The sequence below is a fragment of the Peromyscus eremicus genome, chromosome 20 (assembly GCF_949786415.1).
Source record: "Peromyscus eremicus chromosome 20, PerEre_H2_v1, whole genome shotgun sequence".
Taxonomy (NCBI): Eukaryota; Metazoa; Chordata; class Mammalia; order Rodentia; family Cricetidae; genus Peromyscus; species Peromyscus eremicus.
Genome location: NC_081436.1, coordinates 27,900,845 through 27,920,725, shown reverse-complemented (window position 1 = coordinate 27,920,725; position 19,881 = coordinate 27,900,845). Strand labels below are relative to the sequence as shown.

The following is a 19,881-nucleotide window of genomic DNA, read 5'->3' as shown; positions in this document are numbered from 1 at the left end:
AGTGTGCCCAAGATGAAGGTATATTGCTGTCTTTTAGTGGAAGCATCTATCACACATGCTGTAAAAGTTGTCCACCCCTCACCAACTCATGTCCCTAGTACTCTGGAGGGACATGTCCTTGCCCTTCCTCAGGCCAGCCTCTCGAGGGCATCCCAGACCATGGACTGCCTTTCTCTTGCTGACTCTGCTCTCAGCTCTGTAGTGGGTACCTGTTCCACCTGTGACCTTGAGGTACCAGCCCCCAGGGCGTGGCCTTGGGGCTAGTGTAAGACCTGAGGGGCATGTACATCTCACTCTCTTCTCTCCCTCATTGGCTTGGATGGTGTGGACTGACTCGGGCGACAGAAGCAGCCATCAGCAGATGATGGCGCTGTGATGAATTTTCCTTATCCTGTTTAGTGAGTTGTTCTCCTCAATTTATATCCTAACAAATTCCCTAACACTCCTTAAGCAGACTGCCATGGATATATCACAATATCTGGCGCCCCAATGTGTGGGTGGGCTGTCGCTACAGTCCTAGTGGCCCTTTAAGAGCCCACCTGTCCATGCGGGCCAGCTTAATAACCCGGCCTGCTAGCAGCAGCTCAGATCCCACCTTCGGAGGCCAGAAATTGCTGCTCCACCCGACACACGCCGCGACCTCTCTCACCCTGTGCCTGTGTTCCATGGCTGGAGCTGCGTACCCCTGCCCGCCCCACTGCCCGCCAGCTTCTTTTTGTTGTTTTGGCTGCTTAGTCTGAGTGTTGTCTGTGGGGCCATTCTCCTCCAGCCACACCGAGATTTGTAATTCCAGTATATCCACTGTTGTGGATAGAGCTGTAGCCCTGGGTTTTACCTGCTATCAAGGGTCAGGAGCTGGATGGGTTTGTCTGAATTTAGGACTGACTCGGAAGTTCTGGTCCTAGGGGCTATCCAGAGCCTCTTCATCTCTTTCCTGCTTCTGATCACTCCTCAATCCTCCTGTCTCCCCTTTGGGGACGTGACTGACAGGTGTGAGTGTCTAATGATTTTGGAGCATCTGATATGACCCAGCACCTCCACCCTGAACAGTCACAGTACTCTGAACATCTTGTAGGAGGCTATGTGCCCCTGAAGAGCCACATCCAAGGCACTGGCTATGTGTAAACTCAATTTCCCATCACTGGTGGCTATGATCCTAGAATATCCTGAGTCTACCCTGGTAGTCTCCATGGTATCCTAATGCCACTGTGGTAGGCCAGGGCACTGGGCATGGCTGGAGGACCTGGATGGGCTTGAGGAAGGTGACTTTGCTAGAGAGAGTGAGTATCCACAGGAGAAGCACACAACAGCAGAGAAGCCGAGCTGAGGGTGGGAAGGCTGTAAGTCCCACCAAGTCCTGGGGGTTAGCTAAGCAAAGGTCCTGGGCAAGTGTGAGAGGTTCAGTGGCCACAAGAGCGAGGTAGTTGATTAAGCAGGTTCATGGAAGACCTATCTGAGGGCAGGATGGATGTGGACAGGCAGATGAATAGGGTAGGCATGTGGGACGGCCTGGACCTGGCTGAGGGAAAACAAGGGTTGGACAAGGGGCTGCTAAGGGTGGTTCCTAGGGGCTTAGGTGCTGCAAGCCACAAGAAAACTGTAATGGAACTCAGCTACTATCACAAAAGCTACTACTCGGAAAAGTCAAGGACTGCTCCAAAGGTCAAGTCATGGCTTAAGAAGTTTTGGTGATATTTTAGCTTTTGTATATATACATATTAGCTGGTTCCTAAGATGATTTTCTTGTGTGCTTCCAAGAACTCCTAACAGTGTATTTATCTAAAATGCCTATCAAGCATCTAAGGCCAAACGAAACAACACCTGTCTCCTAGGCCAGGCGGATAGCTTTATTTCTTGTGCAATTTAAGGTGAGACCCTCCTTTCTTATACAACCTTACTAATAGATCCCTGACTTTTTACCTACATTCTTAGGAATGTAGACTGAGCGCGTAGATCCCCTTTTTGATATACTAACCAATCATTAGCACTCAGTTGACCTCCTCTTTTACCACTCCCATTTTGGATTGTAAAAGAAAGCCTGGTGGTCACTGCCTGAGGAAAATTCTTACCTTTCTTTATGACCCATAAGAATTCAAGCCTGGTGACCTTGCTCTGCCAGAGGATCGCTGTTGCTTGGGCTTATGATTTCTGGGAGACTTGGGGAGAATGTAGAGAACTTGAGGATGGAAAACTGAGAGGGATAAAGAGGATTTTGACCAGAGAGAACTTGCGGACGAGATGGAAGATGAGGAAGAGCCAGGTGGAGAAGTACTAGCTGGGTAAGAACAAGATGAGAAGGACCTAGATGAGGCAGAATTAAGACGAGAGACTTAAGATAGAACTTAGAGGGAACAGTAGACAAAGGTAGAGAGAAGTCAGGCAAGAAAGGAGCTAGGCACGAGAACAGAACTGAAGTTATGTAGATAGGATTTTATCTCAGAGGAAAATTAAAGCAAATGGACTAAAGAGCTCGGTGTGCTGAGATTCTATTTCCCGAAAATAGTCCTCGCTGATCGTAGTTTTCTCTCCTGAGCCTCTGGAATGTATAATATTAAGGCTGGTCCCCCTAATATTATACAAGACTTAGGCTCTTGTTTGGGTATGGCAACACCTATTCTGAAGTCTCCAGCTCTTGCTACCTAGTGGAACACTATGGTAACTTCTGGTATTCTGAGTCATGCACCCTTCCCACTCCACAGCCTGTGGAGCTGAGATTAAGGGGAGAGCTGGCTTGACCTGTTGCACACATGTCTGGGGAGAGGCCAGTGATACTCTGTGGCGTTTAATAAAGATAGGACTCAACAAAGACAAAAATAAGGACAAGTGCCGGCTCAGCTCATCACGTAGTGGGATAGCTCTACAACATCATCCCAATGGTTGAGGTAGAACCTTCGGGTCCTGGAGTCTGTGTCATGGCTGAGGGCCTCCAAATCTGCAGGAGAAACCACGGGTCCCACCAGGAGCTTGCTGTGAAGCTGATGGGCCCAGGGGACCCACAGTCTAGAGGGGAAGGTGATTCCCCACCCCTACCCGAGAAAAGCGTCTCCCACCAGGAAGCTCCCTTAGGTGCCGGGGAAGGCAGGCCTCAGCCACCCGAGGGTCCAAAGGCTCCACTCACTCACAGTTCTTAAGGATGATCACATCGTCCTTTGTCAAGTAGAAACAGAGGTCAGAGAAGTAGTCCTGAAGCAATGCCCCTGGGACAGCCAAGGAGGAGGTTGGCAATAGCAACCCTTGCCCTTTGAGAGCACTGGCCAGCAGGGGCAGCCCAGCCCCTCACTGACATGGAGCTACGGCCCCTGCAGTAGACCCAGGACATGTGAACCTGACCGGCCACTGTGGCAGCCCGGGTAATGGGACATGGGGGTGGGGGTTTGAAGCAGCTGAGTGGGTACCTACCAATGAACCTCATGGCTGCCCCCTTCAGGGTCTTGTGGGGACTGTCCAGATACATCAAGGCCTGACTGAGAAACTGCTGGTAGTTGCCAAAGTTGCTTTCTATCTGAGAAGAGAAGAGAGGGACTGTGGCCATAATGAGGGTCTATGAGACACCTCACTTCAGGGACATGGCTTTCCTGAGGCACCCCAGACACTGAACTCCACTTCCAGTGCCTAGGGCCTGGAAGAGAGGTGGGCAGGCACCAGAGTCCCACGGGGGATCTGGAGAGGTAGCGGGTGGTGACGGCCCAGTTCCTTCATTTAGTCCAATAGGGGAGCCCATAACAAGGACCTGGAAACACCCATATTTGTGTCCCTTGCCAACATCACTCTGGAGACCATCCAGCATGCCTCTGTCCATCCCTGCCTGGATGCCTCTGTCCATCCCTGCCTGGTTGTCATCTCACCACAAACCAAAAGCAGATGTCCCACAGCCCCAAGCCACCAGGGTCCCCTGCAAGGCTCATGTCATGAAGGGGGAGAGGCAGGCTCAGCACTGGCAACTTCTGTACCCCCGCTGCTTCTCTGTTGTTGAGGAAGCAAAATCACCTTCGGGGTTTTTTTTTGTTTGTTTGTTTTGTTTTGTTTTGTTTTGTTTTGTTTTGTGTGTGTGTGTGTGTGTGTGTGTGTGTGTGTGTGTGTGTGTGTGTTTTGCAGGAGCACTTCCCTTGGGGTGTGGCTATCCTGTACTGCAGACCTGACACAAACACCTGTATCATATACAGGATCTGCTGCTCTGTGACCTTCAGTGGCCTCTCCACTTCTAAGTGCCCGGTTCCCTGTCCTCCCTGCTGTGCTTTAAACTTTGGGTCCTGGTGGCGCCTGACACTTAAAGTCAGGACCGTGGTGAAACAGCTGGAGGCTGCAGTCCTGGGTGTCGCAAAGGCCATGCTTCTATTGTTACTGCCATCAAGATGCACGTGGTACCACTTGCATGGGACAGGTAAGCAGGCCTGGAGCTCAGTGCCCCCACGCTGCCCAAAGACCACCTTGAGATCTTTGCAGCCACAGTTCTAGGCCTGTCCTGAGTGGCCGAACTAGGATCCAGTGAGGCCTGAAGACTGAAGACAGGCCTGACCTGCCTTGCCCAAGTGACTTTGGACCTGTCCAAGAGGCCGGGATTGTGGCCCTGACAGCCTAGACCCAGTAAGGCAGAAGAACCTGGGGCCGGAGATTAAAGTGGTTGCTAGGTGGCAAGGGTGGCATTTATTACTGGTCTCCCCACACCTGGGCCCTGCCATGTCTGGACTCAGAGACTCAGCTGTGTCTGCCTTAAATCTGCACTGGAACATGAGGGGGCACTCCCTCCGCAGAGGCCCCATTAAGGTGGCCTTGGGCACACTCTAGGCACATGGTGGAGACTCTGCCAGCCTTTCTGGACAGCCCATTTCAGAGAACCTGAGCTCCATTATGAAGGGAAAATGTTCCGCCCAGAGCCTCAGTACTTAAACACCCTCAGGACTGCCTCTCTCAACCCCACATCCCACCCTCAGAACAGTCTGGGGTGACTGAACAGCCACCACCTCTCTGGTCCTAAGCCCTGCCCCAGAAAGGGGCCCACACCTTACCATGTAGACAAAAATGTCATTCGCAGCGCCCAGCCCTTGGCCCCATGCCAGCTTGCTGAACAGCTCCTTCCGGAACTCCCATTTTAACAGGATGGCACAGCGCAGGAAGGTGAACTTGGCCTTCTGAAAGTGGAGAATAGACTGCCTCTGCTTCCACCCATCATCACCCCCCTCATCCCAGACAGACCGCGAGGAGAGGTTTCTGTAGCAGTACCATCTGTGGACTCCTAGGGTCCTGGGCCATGCAGTCGGTGAGGGCACTAGAAGGGAAAGCATCACCACAAGGTGGGATGACCCATTCCCTAAGCCCAGGTTGCTCTGCTCCGATTCACACAGAGCTTCCAGAAAGGCTGCCCAGGCCTCCTTCTGAGGAACCAGCTTGGAGTACCAGCCTCAGAGGGGTGGAGACTTATTCTAAGTTTGGGAAGAGACCTGACTTCCACAGTGGATATGGGCCTGGGCCAGGTCTGTTAAACGTGAGGCCTTACTCTCAGGAGCCTGGACCACTTGTCCCCAAGGGCCAGCAGAAGCCAAGCTTGGTCTGTGAGTAGTGGATAGAGGTTAGGCTAGCTCCACGGAGAAGCAAAGGTAGAGGATGGCCTACAAAACCCAAGGCCTTTTCATGATATAGCTAAGTGTTTTAGGGTCACCCCAGGGAGAGTTGCACAAGGTCCCTCTAGGGGGGTGGGGGGTCATGGCACTAGGCAGGCAGGGTACAAGTAAGGTGTTCCGGTACAGCACATGGTCACACCACTGCCTGGGGAGGGGGAGGTAGAGGTAGAAAGAGCCTGAATGGCAGATTCTTGCAGCTTATTTTAGATGGCAGAGTGGAGGTCTTCAGCCAGAAGAGGCTATACAAGAGCCTGGAGTGATGGGTGGATGGGAGTGAGGAATCCGAAGCGGGTGGCTGAGGAAATACCAGGATGGAGCCCACTCCTTTTCTCCAGCTGCTGGGTTGGCCTACAACCCAGACCAAGCCAACTCTGTTGCCCAGGCAGGCTCTCCAGAGTGCTAGCTTCACTCCGAGGTCTGAGCCCTCCAAGTCCACCACCTGGGTCTTCCTTTGGCCCTGCTCTCCTAGCTGTCCCAGCTGAACTGCAGCATACTCACCATGGCCACTTCTGGGCAGGGGTCAGCCATATGGAACAGCAGGGGCACTGTAGCCTGGAAAGCCAGGATCTTGAGGCTCTGATGAAACTTCTTGCCACCATAGTGGATGACATCCCCAAACAGGAAGATGGCACATTCCCGTACCTTTGCTCTTTCCTGGGGGAGATGGAATTCTCAGGCACGCGACAGGCCAGCCTTCTCCCATGACTTCTGGTGGCCTCGCTTTGGCCCTGCTCAGCTCAAGGACAGCCTACATTGTCCCTAACCTCATAGGCCAGTGTCCACTCAGCCCCTGACTCCCGTTGACTTCTTTTGTCCCATGGTGTGGTGGTTTGAAAGAAACCACCTCCAAAGGGAGTAGCACTATTAGGAGGTATGGCCTTGTTGGAGAAGTGTGTCACTGCGGGGGGCAGGCTTTGAGGTCTCTTTTGCTCAGGCTTCCATCAGTGTGACAGTCAGTCAGCTTCCTATTGCCTGCAAGATGTAGGACTCTCAGCTAATCCTCCAACACCGCATCTCCCTGCATGCTACCATGATTCCCGCCATGATGATAGTGGACTGAACCACTGACATTGTGAGTTAACCCCGCAATTCAAATGTTTTCCTTATAAGAGTTGCTGTGGTCATGGTGTCTCTTTATAGCAACAACAACCCTAACTAAGACACATGGCCTTCTCATTTACTCCATTTCCTCGGCTCCACTCATGATCCCCTTCAAACTTTGGCAACCTTCCCTAGATACATTCATTCTTCCTGGTTTCTCACTTCTGGGTTTCTCTGCATGTCCCTGGGCTGACAGCAATCATGCCTCTCCTCCTAGGCAGACCTGACTATTGAATCTGTGACATTCTAGTTTCATGACCCTGGGTGAGGTTCCTTCCTTGTACCGGTTCAGCCTTTGTAAACAGTGACTAACCATAGTGCCTTTGTCCTTGGTTTGAGGTGGGTGCAGAACCCAGCACCTAAGGGACCTGCCTGATAATGCCAGCAATGCTCCTTCTACTAACCCCATCATGATTCAGCCTCCTGTCCATGAAAGGCAGAGCCATCTTCTGCCCCAGACTGCCTCCCCTGCTTCCTCCTCAATTCCAGATGTGCAGTGACCACTGGCTGCCTACCTACCCCAACTGGGGCTTATCCTACCTCTCATCTCCCTGTTTCTAATCCCTCTCAGGGGCATATTGTGGTGGTCTTCCTGGGACTGTCAATGCCAAGTTCAAGCCTTCCTCATTCTCAACCTCAACCCCCTGAAGTCACTTGGCCCTGTTCTACAGTATGAGGAGTTCATGTTGCTTTCAAATGAAATCATTGGTTCTGCTGGCCTGAGAGCAAAACTCAGTGCCAACACAAACTTCAACTATGCCAGAATCTGTATTCTCAGGTGCCTTCTGGGGATGGTGCAGATAGCAGAAGCTGAGTGGTACTGGTTTCTGATTGCTATCTGCAGCCCTGCCCTGCCCTCTTCTGCTGCCCCACCCCCAACACCCTGCCCAGCTCACATCTGTGAACAGGCTGAGTAGGTGCTGAGCAATCTTGAAGCTGAGAGTCCCGATGCCCTGGACACCCAGACAGTGTAGGAGGTGGCCCATGATCTCCATCAGGCCCACAGGGTCCTTGAACTCAGGCTTTAAGAAGTTGTCCAACAGCTCCATCAACTTACTTCTCAGCAGAGTTACCTGCAGGGAGACCACCACCCTCCAGTGGGACCTTTGACCAGTTTCTGCCAGCTGCCCCAGTGAGGCAGGTACTGGGGCTCCTGGCCTTCTCGCAAGGTTAGGTATCTGCCCATCTCTGAGTCAGTGCAGATGAGGAGGAGGTCTGAGTGCTGACGTTCCCAGATCCACTCCCTACCTCCCCTACAGGTTGGACAGTAAAACAGATAAAACCACAAGATGGATCTAGCATAGGCCAAATCTGCATCTGCATCCCAGCCCTGTCATGAGGGCTATGTCAGAACAGCCTTGCTCTGGGAGGGTCAAAAGGGTAGGATGACGGATATTTGATGGGAGGTTATCATATGAGGGACTCTTACCTAGGAGGAGACAAAGTCCAGTTCAGAGCCCCATCTAAAGCAATTTATCAGGGCCAACCAGGCCTGATTGGCTCTATCTACCAGCCCTTGCAAGGAGATACCCTTTAGGACACTTCCTTTGTGCCTAGTCTTCCCTGTGACCCTTCTGGGATGGCAGAGGACCCCTCTCTCAAGCTCCTGCCCCCTCACCTTATTAGGGTGCATCAGAGTGCTGCCCAGCCCCTGCAGGCTCATAGCTCGCACTGTTCGGTTGCGGCTGGAAAGGCCCATGCTCAGGGAGTTGTCTATGGCCTTCCGAGACACGTACTGGAAGACATCTGGGCTGTTGAGAAACTGGGCAGGGGTCGGCACCATCAGCCCACCTGAAAACCACAGCTGCCAAGGAATCCATCTACCCCGCACCATGATCGTGAGTTAGACATAAAGAAGCACTTCCAACAGCAAGTGCACCTGACAAATGAGTCAGAGACCTGGAAGGGAAGGAAGGTCACCGGGGTGGCTGGGGAAAGGCTGACCTCGGTGATGATGCAGATGCCCACGATGTTGTCTCTCTCTTCAGTGCTCTTCAGGGAGATGAGCGCCTGCCCCAAGACAGCCTTGACCTCGCAGTTATAGTGAGCCATAGCCCTATCACGTGCAAGAGGCACACACACAAAGTCCCAGAGGGCTTCATCACTGGCCGGACTGCTGAGTCTTGAGTGCAGCGTCCAGAGCAGGAAGGGTGGGCTGGGCTGCTAACCATTCTAGACCCTCCCAGGCAGAGGGTGCCCAAGCTGAGGGCTCACCTGGCCAAAAGGGTCACTCCCCTTGTGAAAGTTTCCAACTTCCCAAAGAGCTCCCAGGCCTGGGTCAGCTTGAGGTCAGCAAACACTTCCCAGTACTGGTTGGTCCAAAAGAGGCCCTTGAGTGCTTCCAGGCAGGTTCTGGGCAGGGAGGAACAAGACAGGTGCCTGAAACCTGTTAGCTGCCACCTACTAGGCTCCCCTTGCTCTGGAGTATCCCTATTGACCAGGTTGGGTACTCTGTCCCATCTCTACCCCACTCCACCCAAAACTGTTTTCTTCTTGGGTCCCCCAGAATCAGCATGGCTCAGTGGATACAAGGAGGGGATGGCAGCCATCTTGGCTCACCTGCAGGGCCCGTGGGGCTTAGAGGCTATATTGTCTTCCTGGTAGTCAAAGATACCCTGCACCAGACCCATCTCCAGCAGGTAGTAGAGCTCTGTGAGAAGCCCCAGAAGGATCCCCGCGAAAGCCCAGCGGACTGTGTTCCTGTACTCTGGGGTGTAGAGGAGCTCATAAATGGTGCCCAGTGCCTGCAGTGGGGGACAGCAAAGCCTGGAGAGGGACCCCTGAGCAGAAGAGTGGGGACAGCAGCTACAAAGCCACTCTAGTCCAGGCCTCACTGTCCTCACCTGGCCCCCTGCGGCTCACCATGCAGACCTCTTGGATAAATCCCTGAAGATCCTTGTGATAGCCCTGAGGCTGAACCAGGAACCCTTGCAGTCTCTGGGGCTGGGCCCTGACCTCCTGCCTTTGCTCAGGCCCCAAGAATGCTTGGCTTCCACACCACTGATGGTGCTTTTCTTGGCTTGGCTCCACCTTCTCATGAGCCAGATCACTCCAAGTGCCCATCCTGCAGGGAGGTCCTTCTCAGACCCTCCTTGATGAAGGCCTCTCCTGGTCCCATTGTTTTGTTTTGTTTTGTTTTGTTTTTGTCCCTGGCCCTGAGTTTCTGGTGGCTGGCCCCATCCAGCCCTATTTCTTTGGGGTTGGGCTGTGTTGGCCATAGAGTCCCCTGGCTCTCTCCCTAAACCATCTCCTAGCCAGTCCTATGGTACCATTCCACTGCCTGACTTGGTCCTCCCTGAACTGAAAGGTCTCTTTTCAGCAGGGGCAGAGATGAGTGTGTCACCGCTAAGTCGGGCCCTTCCAAAGCTTGGGGGAAGTCCAGGTGCTAGCCTCGGCTCCCAGTCAGCGCTGGCAATCTTCACCTCCCACTTCTGCCATGTTTTCTTTTCGGGGGTCCCTCTGCCTCCCCTAGATCCTTCTAGGGGCCTCTCATCACTCCTCCATCTCTCTTCACTATTCTTGTTCCCACAGACAACCACGGCCCAGTGCGTGGTCACTGTGTCTCTGAGTCTTCCCGGGGCAGCCAAGACTTTCTCCTACTTTCCATTGAGTCTAGGAACCCCTTGCTGAGAGCTCACAGGATTTTCAGTTCTGTTATGGTCTCTGCCCATGGAGAAACAAGTGCTGTTAGCAGCAGGGGTCTGCATACAGGTGGCCGGTCCGTCAGACACCTAGCAGGGCCATGCATGCAGGGAGATTCATCATGAGGAGGTGAAATGCACGGCCCACCTTCACAAACGACCACAAACCATGATAAAGGCCTGAGGGTGGGGCCCTTGGAGGCAGCACAGTGTCCTCGTGGGAACCCACTGAGGTCCTGGATACTGCTACTGTCACTGAGGGGACCATGCTGGTGGCAAAGCAAAGGGTGCTACTCACCATCAGGGAGACCAGATGGGCCTGATACTTGGACTGGAGGAGCTTCCTGGGTGGCCGCAATTTCAACTTTATGTAGAGCAGGGTAATAACATCACGAGACAAATGGTAGTTGGTAGCCAGAGCCTTCCACAGCAGTAGGATCCACCTGATGAGACAGGGTCTAGGCCACCACTGGGAACACCACTGCGGAGAGGCCTCCCACCAATGCTGGCCATGAGCGAGATGTGGGAAAGTGAGCCCCTTGGGAGCAGCAGGCGAGGGGCCCTGAGGTCCGTGTTCTGTGATGCTTCGTTAGACATCTGCACAAGCCTCAGCCTTGCAGCCCCTCTCTCCAGGACCCCAAGCAAGGGGCTACCCTCTTGGGAAGTAGGGCAAGCCCCTCAAATGGTCTGAAGAGAAGAGGGGAGCCAGCAGAGCCAGGAACCACGCCAGGTGGCGCTCATGAGTTCCCAGTTGCACTCGGATCCCTGTCAAAGGCTGTGTGCTCCCAGCTCGGCCACTGTCCCTGCCACACCTCTCACATTGCCAGCTATATGCACATATTCATGAGGTGCTCAGAGCGTGGCCAGCCACCTAAAGACTGACAAGCTTAGGAGTTCCTGACAGGCTTATAGCTATGCTGCTGCTGCCCGTCCACAGCCATGTTCTGAATTAGTAAGGTTTCATTGTCAATAGACTGCTGCTTGGAAGACCCAGGGATATCTAGTGAGGCAGCTAGAATCAAGACACACTGGGGCTCTGGGATCATCGGGCACCTGTGGATGAGTGGAAGGGGCGTCACTGTGCATTTTCACAGCCTCTGACCGGTCTGTGGCTCTGCTTACAGACTGGCCTCTGGTGACTGTGAATCTGAGATGGTTTCTATGCTGATGGCCCTCCTCCTGGGACTGCTGGAGCCCTGTTTGATCTCCAAACACCTTCAGAGCCCCTCTGGCCACAGTCCAGAGTCAGGAAAAAGACAGAACCCTTGAGTGCCTCTTCCTGCCTAGTGTGTTCAATAAATAACTAAGGACTGGGCTGGAGGGCCACCGCATGTCTGGATGATGTCCACATTGGGGTGCCTGGGCCAAAGGAAGACCTACCTCTCTGAGGGATGACATAGAGACAAGACCACCTCCACCACCTCCTGAGTATGCTGGATCCCCAGAGCCATGGTGGCCTTACTTATGGTCTGCTGGATACTCCTGGAGTGGATGTTTGGCAGTTCCTGGAACAGGCCTTGCAAGAGCTCAGCCACCTGCAAGGTGGAATGCAGCTTCAGACAGGGCAAGGCCCTCTGAGTTCCTGGTAGGACTAGCTTTATGGCTCAGCTCCCAGGCTCCATCTCTGTCTTAAGGAAGGTGGGGTGAATAAGCCAAGAGGAGTACTGTGGTTAACCTGTAAGAGCACCCAAGCAGATGGGGCCTGGCAGTCCCCAAGGGGGAATCTTCATTCTAGTTGGCCAACCTGAACTGGAGGGCAGTTAGATCTGCCCTCTCCCACAAGCCACCTATGAGGCAGCAGAAGGCGGGCCAGGAATCTGCTGGACAAAGGCAGCTGGCCAGGAGTACATTGGGATCCCACTCATAGGCTACTGGGCTGATCGCTCATTGTCTCTTGTGATTACATGTGAATGAATGTATATGGCACATGCTCACATGGGCAGGTACACATAGTCTGAAGGGAGCCACACCCACCCAGCCTCACCTGTTCCTTTCTGAAGCCAGGCTCCTCACACATCATCAGGAGAAGCTGGGCAGCAAGGTCACAGCGGAGGTAGTTATCGCTGCCTAGGTTGTGCACCAGGGTGAGGATCAGTTGTGTGTGCTGCGCCACAGTCAAGTCCTTCTTGAAGGCCTGTGCGGAGCCAACGGTCAGGGGGTGGGGGTGGGGTGGGACCTCTGGCCAGCAGCGGCTCAGGCCAGGCTGCGATCTAGGCTCTTACCAGAGAGGGAATGAAGGTTGTGTGCACAATTGTGCAAGTGCCTCACGGCATGCAGGGTCCCAAAGGACCCATCCTGCCCCTGCCTCCAGGCTGCCATGACCTGTAGTTCCCCCACCTTGGGGCCATGGCTGCAAGTGTGCCTGCCATAAGCCCCCATATACCTCTTCTCTGAGACTTTCCCTAAGGACAATGGTAGTGAACAGTCTTGTAAAGAGTCCCAGCACCCAGTCCCTGCTGCGTCAGAATGATGACTAACTCCTGCCCGGCCCTAGCCCCTGTCTCGCTTCCCTCTCCTACTGCCCCTGAATGGTGGGACCTGAACTGCCTGCCGTCCACTGTTTCTTAGGAGGGGCCACTGGGACAGTAGACTCAGCTGAATCCGTGGCCCAGGAGACACGAGATGCTGGAAGGTGCCACTGCTTCTGACCCAGTCTGTCTCAGAAGCTGGACCCTCACGTGGAAGGTAGGAAAACCGAGGCTCAGGAAGATGGGATGACCGACCCAGGGCCACCCAACCAGTCATGGGGCTTGAACACAAACCCTGTCCCTTTCTTCTCCATCCGATGTAATAGGCAGGCCAGGCCTGAGAAGACTATAGGAAGGATGTGTCATGGAAGGTCAGAGGGAAGGGCTGTCCCTCAAGCTTACCTAGGATGAAGGAGTAGTGCTAAGAACAGAGTGTCCCCAGAAGAGCAAGATAGGCTGGCTGCCCTTGTTCCCAGAGGGGTACACAAGTGAGAACCTCTGGCCCATGGTTCAGAGGCCCTATCCAAGCTGAGGCTGGAAGGGAGGAGGTACAGAAACAGACAATTTTCCCGGAAAGAGCAGACGTCCCTTCCTTCTTGGTTCTGCCCAACCTGCTTGCCTGCTCAGGTCCCTGGGCGCCTTTAGCCCCATCTGTTCGGGGCTGCGGGTGAAGAGGACGACCCATAGAACCACTGTGCTCTGGGGCCATTGGAGGCCCAAGCCCAGCCTGAACAACCTCACCTTCACCACGTGGTAGAGTTTTTCCTCCCACTCTCTAGACTTGTTGATTTCGAAGTGCGTCATCTTGCTCCATTGTGTGGATTCCTCCAACTTCCCTGTGTACGGTGGTGTTCAGACGGGCTGCTGGGTCCCGAGGTTGCCCCTCTCTTCCAATACTCTTGTCCCAGCTCACAGGGAGGCCACCCTGAGCCTCCCCTTCCCCAACCCTGCTCCACTCACCTTTCTGCTGGAACACGAGCTGCATGAGGAGGAAGACGCAGTGGTGAGAATGTTGTTGTGTGGACTCATCTTTATCCCGCCACAGCAGAGTCAGGAGGCCTATCTGGTGGCCCAGCATGGACGGCATGGCCTCTTCCTGGGGAGAGGGGGGCAGTGAGCAAAGCCAAGCCTAGCTTCCTTGGGCTGCTTCTTGCTCCCATTCCTGTTCTCGGCATCTTGTGGGAGATGCACTGGCTGGGGTTTGTCCCACCCAAGAGAACACTTCGCCTCTCTGACCTGTCTTCTCATTGGGAAAAGGCATTTCTGTTTTTAACAATAAGAGACTGGGTATGCCTATCACTTTATTCAGGCATGTGTGTGCAAGTGTGTCTGTCAATATGTATATGTGCCTGTGTGTGTGTGTGTGTGTGTGGTGTGACAGAGCAGGAGTGATGATGGCCTCCTGCAATCCTCATAGAGTTGATAGGGAGGGCATTCACATCCTCCGAATGTCTGGCCTCTGAGATCTGGAGGGTCACACGGTCGGAGCTTGACTTTGTTGAGTCTCGTGGGCTCAAGTAGGTTGGACCCAAACCAAAGCCACCCCAGGCTGAGCCATTCAACACTGGCAGTGAGTCTGTGGGGCTGGAAAGTTGCCTGATGAGGAGTGGGAGGATGAGGGACAGGGACTTGGGGTAGAGACAGCTTGATCTGCAGAGGTTCTTTCTTCCTGTGTGGGCCATACTCCTGTCCTCTCAGTCTGCTCCAGGCTTGGCGAAAGACAACCCACAACACCCTGCGCACTCACTGTCAACTTAGGACCTTTGGCATCACCCATGAATCCACTGCTTTGTTAAGCCCATGTTGGATGCTTTTTCTGAAGTCTCCAGGATGAGCCTCTCAGCTCCCTGCCAGATCCCAACACCCGACCAGCATGGTGACCTGAGTGTGCAGCAGCCACCACACACCTGGCCAGCCCACCCCACCTGGATGCACACATCCCAGTGCAGACTCAGCAGGCACTTCAGTTGGTGACAGGATGTCACCTCACTGCCCCTGCCAGCCCCAGCCTGGATTCCCAAAGCCAATTTTTCAAGGCCCAACTTCACAGACTCTGGTGAAGGCCTCACCCATCTCAAACCTTGGTCAGCTCTAACTGCCCTGTGAGGACCTTCATGGTCATTTTAATTTCAGTGTTGTAGCTTTAATTTTGACTTCACTTCAAACATATGGAAGAATAGTTGAGAATTTCTGTGTCCGCTGGCCACTGTTTTCCATTAGTTACATTCTGCTCTCTTTGGTTCCCTCTGATCTCCCTTCTTCTGACTGGAGACACTGGGCATTTGACCTCAGACAATCCATTGTCTATTTCATAAGAATGAGGGCACTTATTGACAGACTCACAGTGCAACAGTCACAGTCACAGACATCTAATTCAACATCAGTATCGTCATCTAATCCACAGTCCATATCCAAAGTTCATCAGTTGTCCCAATACAGTCATACTTCATACACAGCACTCCTCACTCACACAGCAATCCTCATTCACACAACACTCCTCACATATCCAACACTCTGCACACAAAACATTCTTCACACACGAAGTACTCCTCCCATATACACAACACTCCTAACACACACACACACACACACACACACACACACACACACACAGTACTCATCAGTCATACAACACTCCTCACACAGAACATTCTTCACACACACAACATTTTTCACATATATAACACTACTCACATACACAACACTCACATCACATTTACAACATACCTCATTGTACATACTTCACATGCATACACCCCTGATACACATACCTTACAAACACACCACACAGAGCTCAGTGAATGCTGAAGTATACACATATCTACATCCATGAGTATTAAGAGTTCAACAGCTCCAACTCCAGTACAGAGCCACGTTCTGTTACTCTCTGATGGAGGTCCTGGTCCATTCCTAGGAGACTCTCCATGCTTTCTGTCATTTGTAAGTCTCTGAAATTGTTTCAGAATATTTAGAATACTGCATAGAGTAAAATTTCAAACCAAAATTACTGCAAAAACCAAACTACAGAATTGTTATCGGTTTTATGGTAATTTTATTTAAGAGTACAGTCACAGGGAGGTTACAAATGTTAAATGCAAAACTCAATAGTTTTGGAAATTTCAATAGATTCTTGTCTGCATCCTCCTTCTGCTACTGTGCCTGAGGCTGGGTGATGGGTAAAGAAACTTATTTAGCTCACAGTGCTGGATGCTAGGAAGTCTAGCTTCAGGTGGTGGCTTCTGGACAGGGCCTCTAACTGCATGGCTGTGTGCTGGATGATACACAGCAGGAGTGCATGTCAGAACAGGGTGTGGATGACAAAGGAGACATCAGTCTCTCAAGCTCTAACCCATTCCTGAGAGAGTCCAGTTTCAAGATAAAAACATAATTCTCTCTGGCAGGCCTCACCTCCCAACATCTCTATTAATTTCCACACTCCAACACACCACCAACACGCCCTCCCCATTCCGGGTGTGCCTGTGAGAACACTCCCCATCATGTTTCCTGGACCGCCTCACAGCGGGTCCTGCCTGCCAAGGCAGTCACTCTTCTCATGGGTCTGTTTCTCTGCTGTATCCTTGCGGTCCACCCTTGTGGTTGCTGTGTGAATGGCTGGCTAGATGTCACCACACGTTGCTTGCCTGTTCTTATTGCTGGACATCTGCAGGGCTCCCAGCTTGGCTCCAGTATGAACAAAACCACATAGGTATTCTTGCATAAATCTTTTATATATATATATATATATATATATATATATATATATATATATATATATATATATATATATAAATGTTCACTCCTCTTGGGTAAATACCTAGGATCAACCTGTGTGGTTAGGGCATAAGTATGTGTTTAACTTTAAAAAAAAAAAAAAAAAAGCCAGCCGGAAGTTCTGCCAGGCAGTTTTAACATCCTACATTCCCACCGGCTATGTGAGACATTTCCGGGACTCCATATCTTGGCCAACACTTGCTGTTCCCAGCCTTTAATTTTACCCTTCCAGTGGGTGTGTGGCAGTACCTCATGGTGGTTTTATTTGCATTTCCTTTATGACCAGTTATGTGGGGGCACATTCATTTTCATGGCCTCTGCAAAGTCTCTTTTCGACTGTTGCCCATTTTAAGGGCTGGTTAGCTTTTCACCAAGTTATAGCTGATCACATTTTCTGGACACAAGTCCTCTGTGAGATACGCACACTGCACACATTACTTGCCCGTCACAAAAGTTCCTCATTTTGATGAGGTCCACTCTATCAATTTTGTTTTTTAAGATGGGGTCTCGAATAGCCCAGGCTGGCTGCAAACTCAATATGTAGCCAAGGATGACCTTGAACCTCTGACTTTCCTGCCTCCACCTCCCGAGTTCTGGGATTGCAGTATGTACCATCACACCCTTTTCATGTAGTGGTGGGGATCCAACCTAGGATTGGTGCTAGGCAAGTGCTCTACGTACAGACCCAGCCCATTGTATCCATGTTTTATTTGTAGCTACGGCCTTCTGAATGCTGTCTGGGCCATCTGCCTGCCCTTCCTTTATGAGGAGGGTCTGTCTTCTTCTAGAGACCAGGAAGTTCTCAGCTTCCATCTTGTCATCCTTACCCGTTTTTCCCTCCTCCTCCTCCCTTTTTCCTTGCCCCGCTCCTTCCTGACAGGGTTTCACTACACAGCTCATGCTGGCCTCATGCAATCCCCCCCACCTCTTTGCTGAGTGCTAAGGCGACCACACCTGGCCAGTGCGAAGCCCGCTACAGTTTTCCGGAGGTGTGGGGTGGTGGCTGAGGCCCACTGCCCTAAGGAACTTGGCCTTGTCTCAGTCCTTCCCATCCAAGCCTGATGCCTCCATGTGAAGCAGCTGGACCATGAGAGCCCAGGGGTGGGGTGACTCTCTTCCTCTCAGCTGCTCCATTCCCAGCTCTCAGATGAGCTGTTTCCACATTTGTTTGAGGCATGGGTTCTCCACACAGCAGCTTCCTTGTCCAGACCCAGGCTATTCCCTCAGGGCCCCTCCCCTCTCCTCATTCCTTCAATCTCTGCCCTCTGTTGCTTGTGGTCTTGGCGTGGGGATTTCCTCGGGCCATCCTGCTAAATTGTAGCCACGGTCCCCAGCCTGAGGGCTCAGAGAGTGCCTATGGCAAGACTCCCCCACGCTCCTGGATGTTAACCTCCATTCCCCCCATCAGGTGCTCCCCGAGGCTTTGGGGTGTAGGGAACTCACAGCAAGCTTCAAAGAGTCCACCGCATACTGTAGAAGCAGGAAGATGGATTGCACAGCCCGGCAGCGCTCATGGTTCTCGTCAGACTTCAGCCAGTGCTCTGTGTGCTGGGACGAGTAGAGCAGAGCATGAGAATCTGGGCCCACAGACCCCGTCACACCCAGCTCAAGATAGGCCCAGAGTAGGGCCGCCCGCCGAGAAAGGTGACAGCCACCCAGCCAGACCACTGGCCTCCTTGCCTGTCCATCAATCTACTCCTTCAGCTCTGGGGTACCTTACAGGTTTGGGCCATCTGAGAGACAGGGAAACCGCAAGCAGCCTTCCTATTCTGACACAGCCAGCTCAAGTCTTCTGACACCAGCCCAACAATCCTACTGTAGACCCCAGCAGGGCATCCTTCAACTCAGCTAAACTCCAATACTGTCTACCTGGGAGTCATGTCAGATCCCAAGAGTTTCCTGATTCTGGAGCCAGTCGTCAGCCCCAACTGTGGCTCATCTTTCAGTCCAACCCACTGTAAATCATATTAGTCCACCTTTCCTTACTATAATAAAGTGCCCAAAGCTGACTACTTTACAAGGAGGTTTATAGCGGTGCATGGCTCTGGAGGCCTTAGCGTGATGATGGCCTTGGTGACAGTCCTAGGGTATTAAGGGGCACCACATCTTAGAGACAGGAAACACATATCTGCCCATTTCTTCCAGTCTCCCTCCATTTCTAATAAAGCCTGTCACAGGTATATGGCTCAGTGTTAGAGCACTTACCTAGAATGTTGAAGGTCTGTGTATAAGGGCCTGGGTTCAGTCCTTACCTAGTATCATGTGTATGTACACACACACACACACACACACACACACACACACACACACACACACTGCCCTCACCATCTCTCTAGTAGCACGGGCTGGGGCTGGGGCTGGGGCTCAGACTGGGACTGGGGGTGGGGCTGGGGCTGGAATCCCTACTCTCCTGGTTCACAGGCCTCACCTGCAGGAGGAAGCAGACCTCATCCATGCTTGGATTCTCAGAGATGAAGTTCTGGAGGAGCAGGTCCAAGGCACGTATCGTCTTCTTGTACAGCACCTGGAAAGCAACAGGGCCGGCTGGCGTCACATAGCAGGTCACCTCACGGTCTCCCCAGCTCCTCTATGAGGGCTGAAAGGTATCTGCTTCCTTGGGCCCAACACTGGCAGATGAGGCTGACCATGCCATTTGGTGGCATCTGGAATAGTGAGACATGTCTCCAGACTTTTCATAGAGGAGCTGTGCTGTGAGCATACAGGTCTCTTTAGCTGCTCAGGCACGTCCCCTCCAGCTCTGCTCGACCTTCTCCTGCAGCCACTGATGATGCCTACTACTCTGCTCTCTTTCCTGTTAACCTGATGTTTTTCCAAGAAGGACCTTTGACTAATGTCTCAGCCATTGAAAACTTAGCAGATACAATAGAAACACTTGTTTGGTTTGATTGTTTGGTTGGTTTTTTTGAGACAGAGTTTCTCTGTGTAGCCCTGGCTGTCCTGGAACTTGTAGACCAGGCTGGCTTCAAACTCAGAGATCTGCCTGCCTCTGCCTCCTGAGTGCTGGGATTAAAGGTATGAGCTATCACTACCTGGCTTTTTCCCCCATATTTTTGATAAAGGTTAAAAGAAAAGGAAATGGTTCTAGATGAAAAGAATCTTTAGATGATAATCTTGTCTCAAAGTGAAGGATAGTTCCAAAATGGAAATAAAACCAGAAAATATCAACACAAACACATCTGGAAGGCCCAAGCATGTCACTGAAAGGAGTCAAGAATTCCTCACAGCTAACACTGTCCACCATGAAAGCTTTTGACATAGAAG

At 52.3% G+C, this 19,881-nt stretch overlaps 1 protein-coding gene across 12 annotated transcripts in view; it reads right to left on the bottom strand.

Annotated features, from left to right (window-relative positions):
• Positions 1-2,766: 2,766 nt before the first annotated feature.
• LOC131896892 (maestro heat-like repeat family member 5) overlaps positions 2,767-19,881 on the bottom strand; it is a 30,230-nt gene continuing 13,115 nt past the window's right edge. For 9 of the 12 annotated variants that reach the window (XM_059247710.1, XM_059247711.1, XM_059247712.1 and 6 more), the window contains 17 exons: positions 19,028-19,123; positions 18,043-18,147; positions 13,789-13,924; positions 13,570-13,664; positions 12,345-12,494; positions 11,741-11,895; positions 10,659-10,803; positions 9,279-9,463; positions 8,934-9,071; positions 8,664-8,775; positions 8,338-8,481; positions 7,616-7,792; positions 6,117-6,272; positions 5,007-5,129; positions 3,400-3,502; positions 3,123-3,197; positions 2,767-2,932 (listed from right to left, as the gene is read on the bottom strand). In XM_059247710.1, coding sequence (XP_059103693.1) covers positions 2,832-2,932; positions 3,123-3,197; positions 3,400-3,502; positions 5,007-5,129; positions 6,117-6,272; positions 7,616-7,792; positions 8,338-8,481; positions 8,664-8,775; positions 8,934-9,071; positions 9,279-9,463; positions 10,659-10,803; positions 11,741-11,895; positions 12,345-12,494; positions 13,570-13,664; positions 13,789-13,924; positions 18,043-18,147; positions 19,028-19,123 — 2,196 coding nt within the window. In that variant the 3' untranslated portion in view covers positions 2,767-2,831. Of the gene's footprint in view, positions 2,933-3,118; positions 3,198-3,399; positions 3,503-5,006; positions 5,130-6,116; positions 6,273-7,615; positions 7,793-8,337; positions 8,482-8,663; positions 8,776-8,933; positions 9,072-9,278; positions 9,464-10,658; positions 10,804-11,740; positions 11,896-12,344; positions 12,495-13,569; positions 13,665-13,788; positions 13,925-18,042; positions 18,148-19,027; positions 19,124-19,881 lie in introns of those variants that run through there. The other 3 variants (XM_059247713.1, XM_059247715.1, XR_009375538.1) reach the window with 3 other exon arrangements.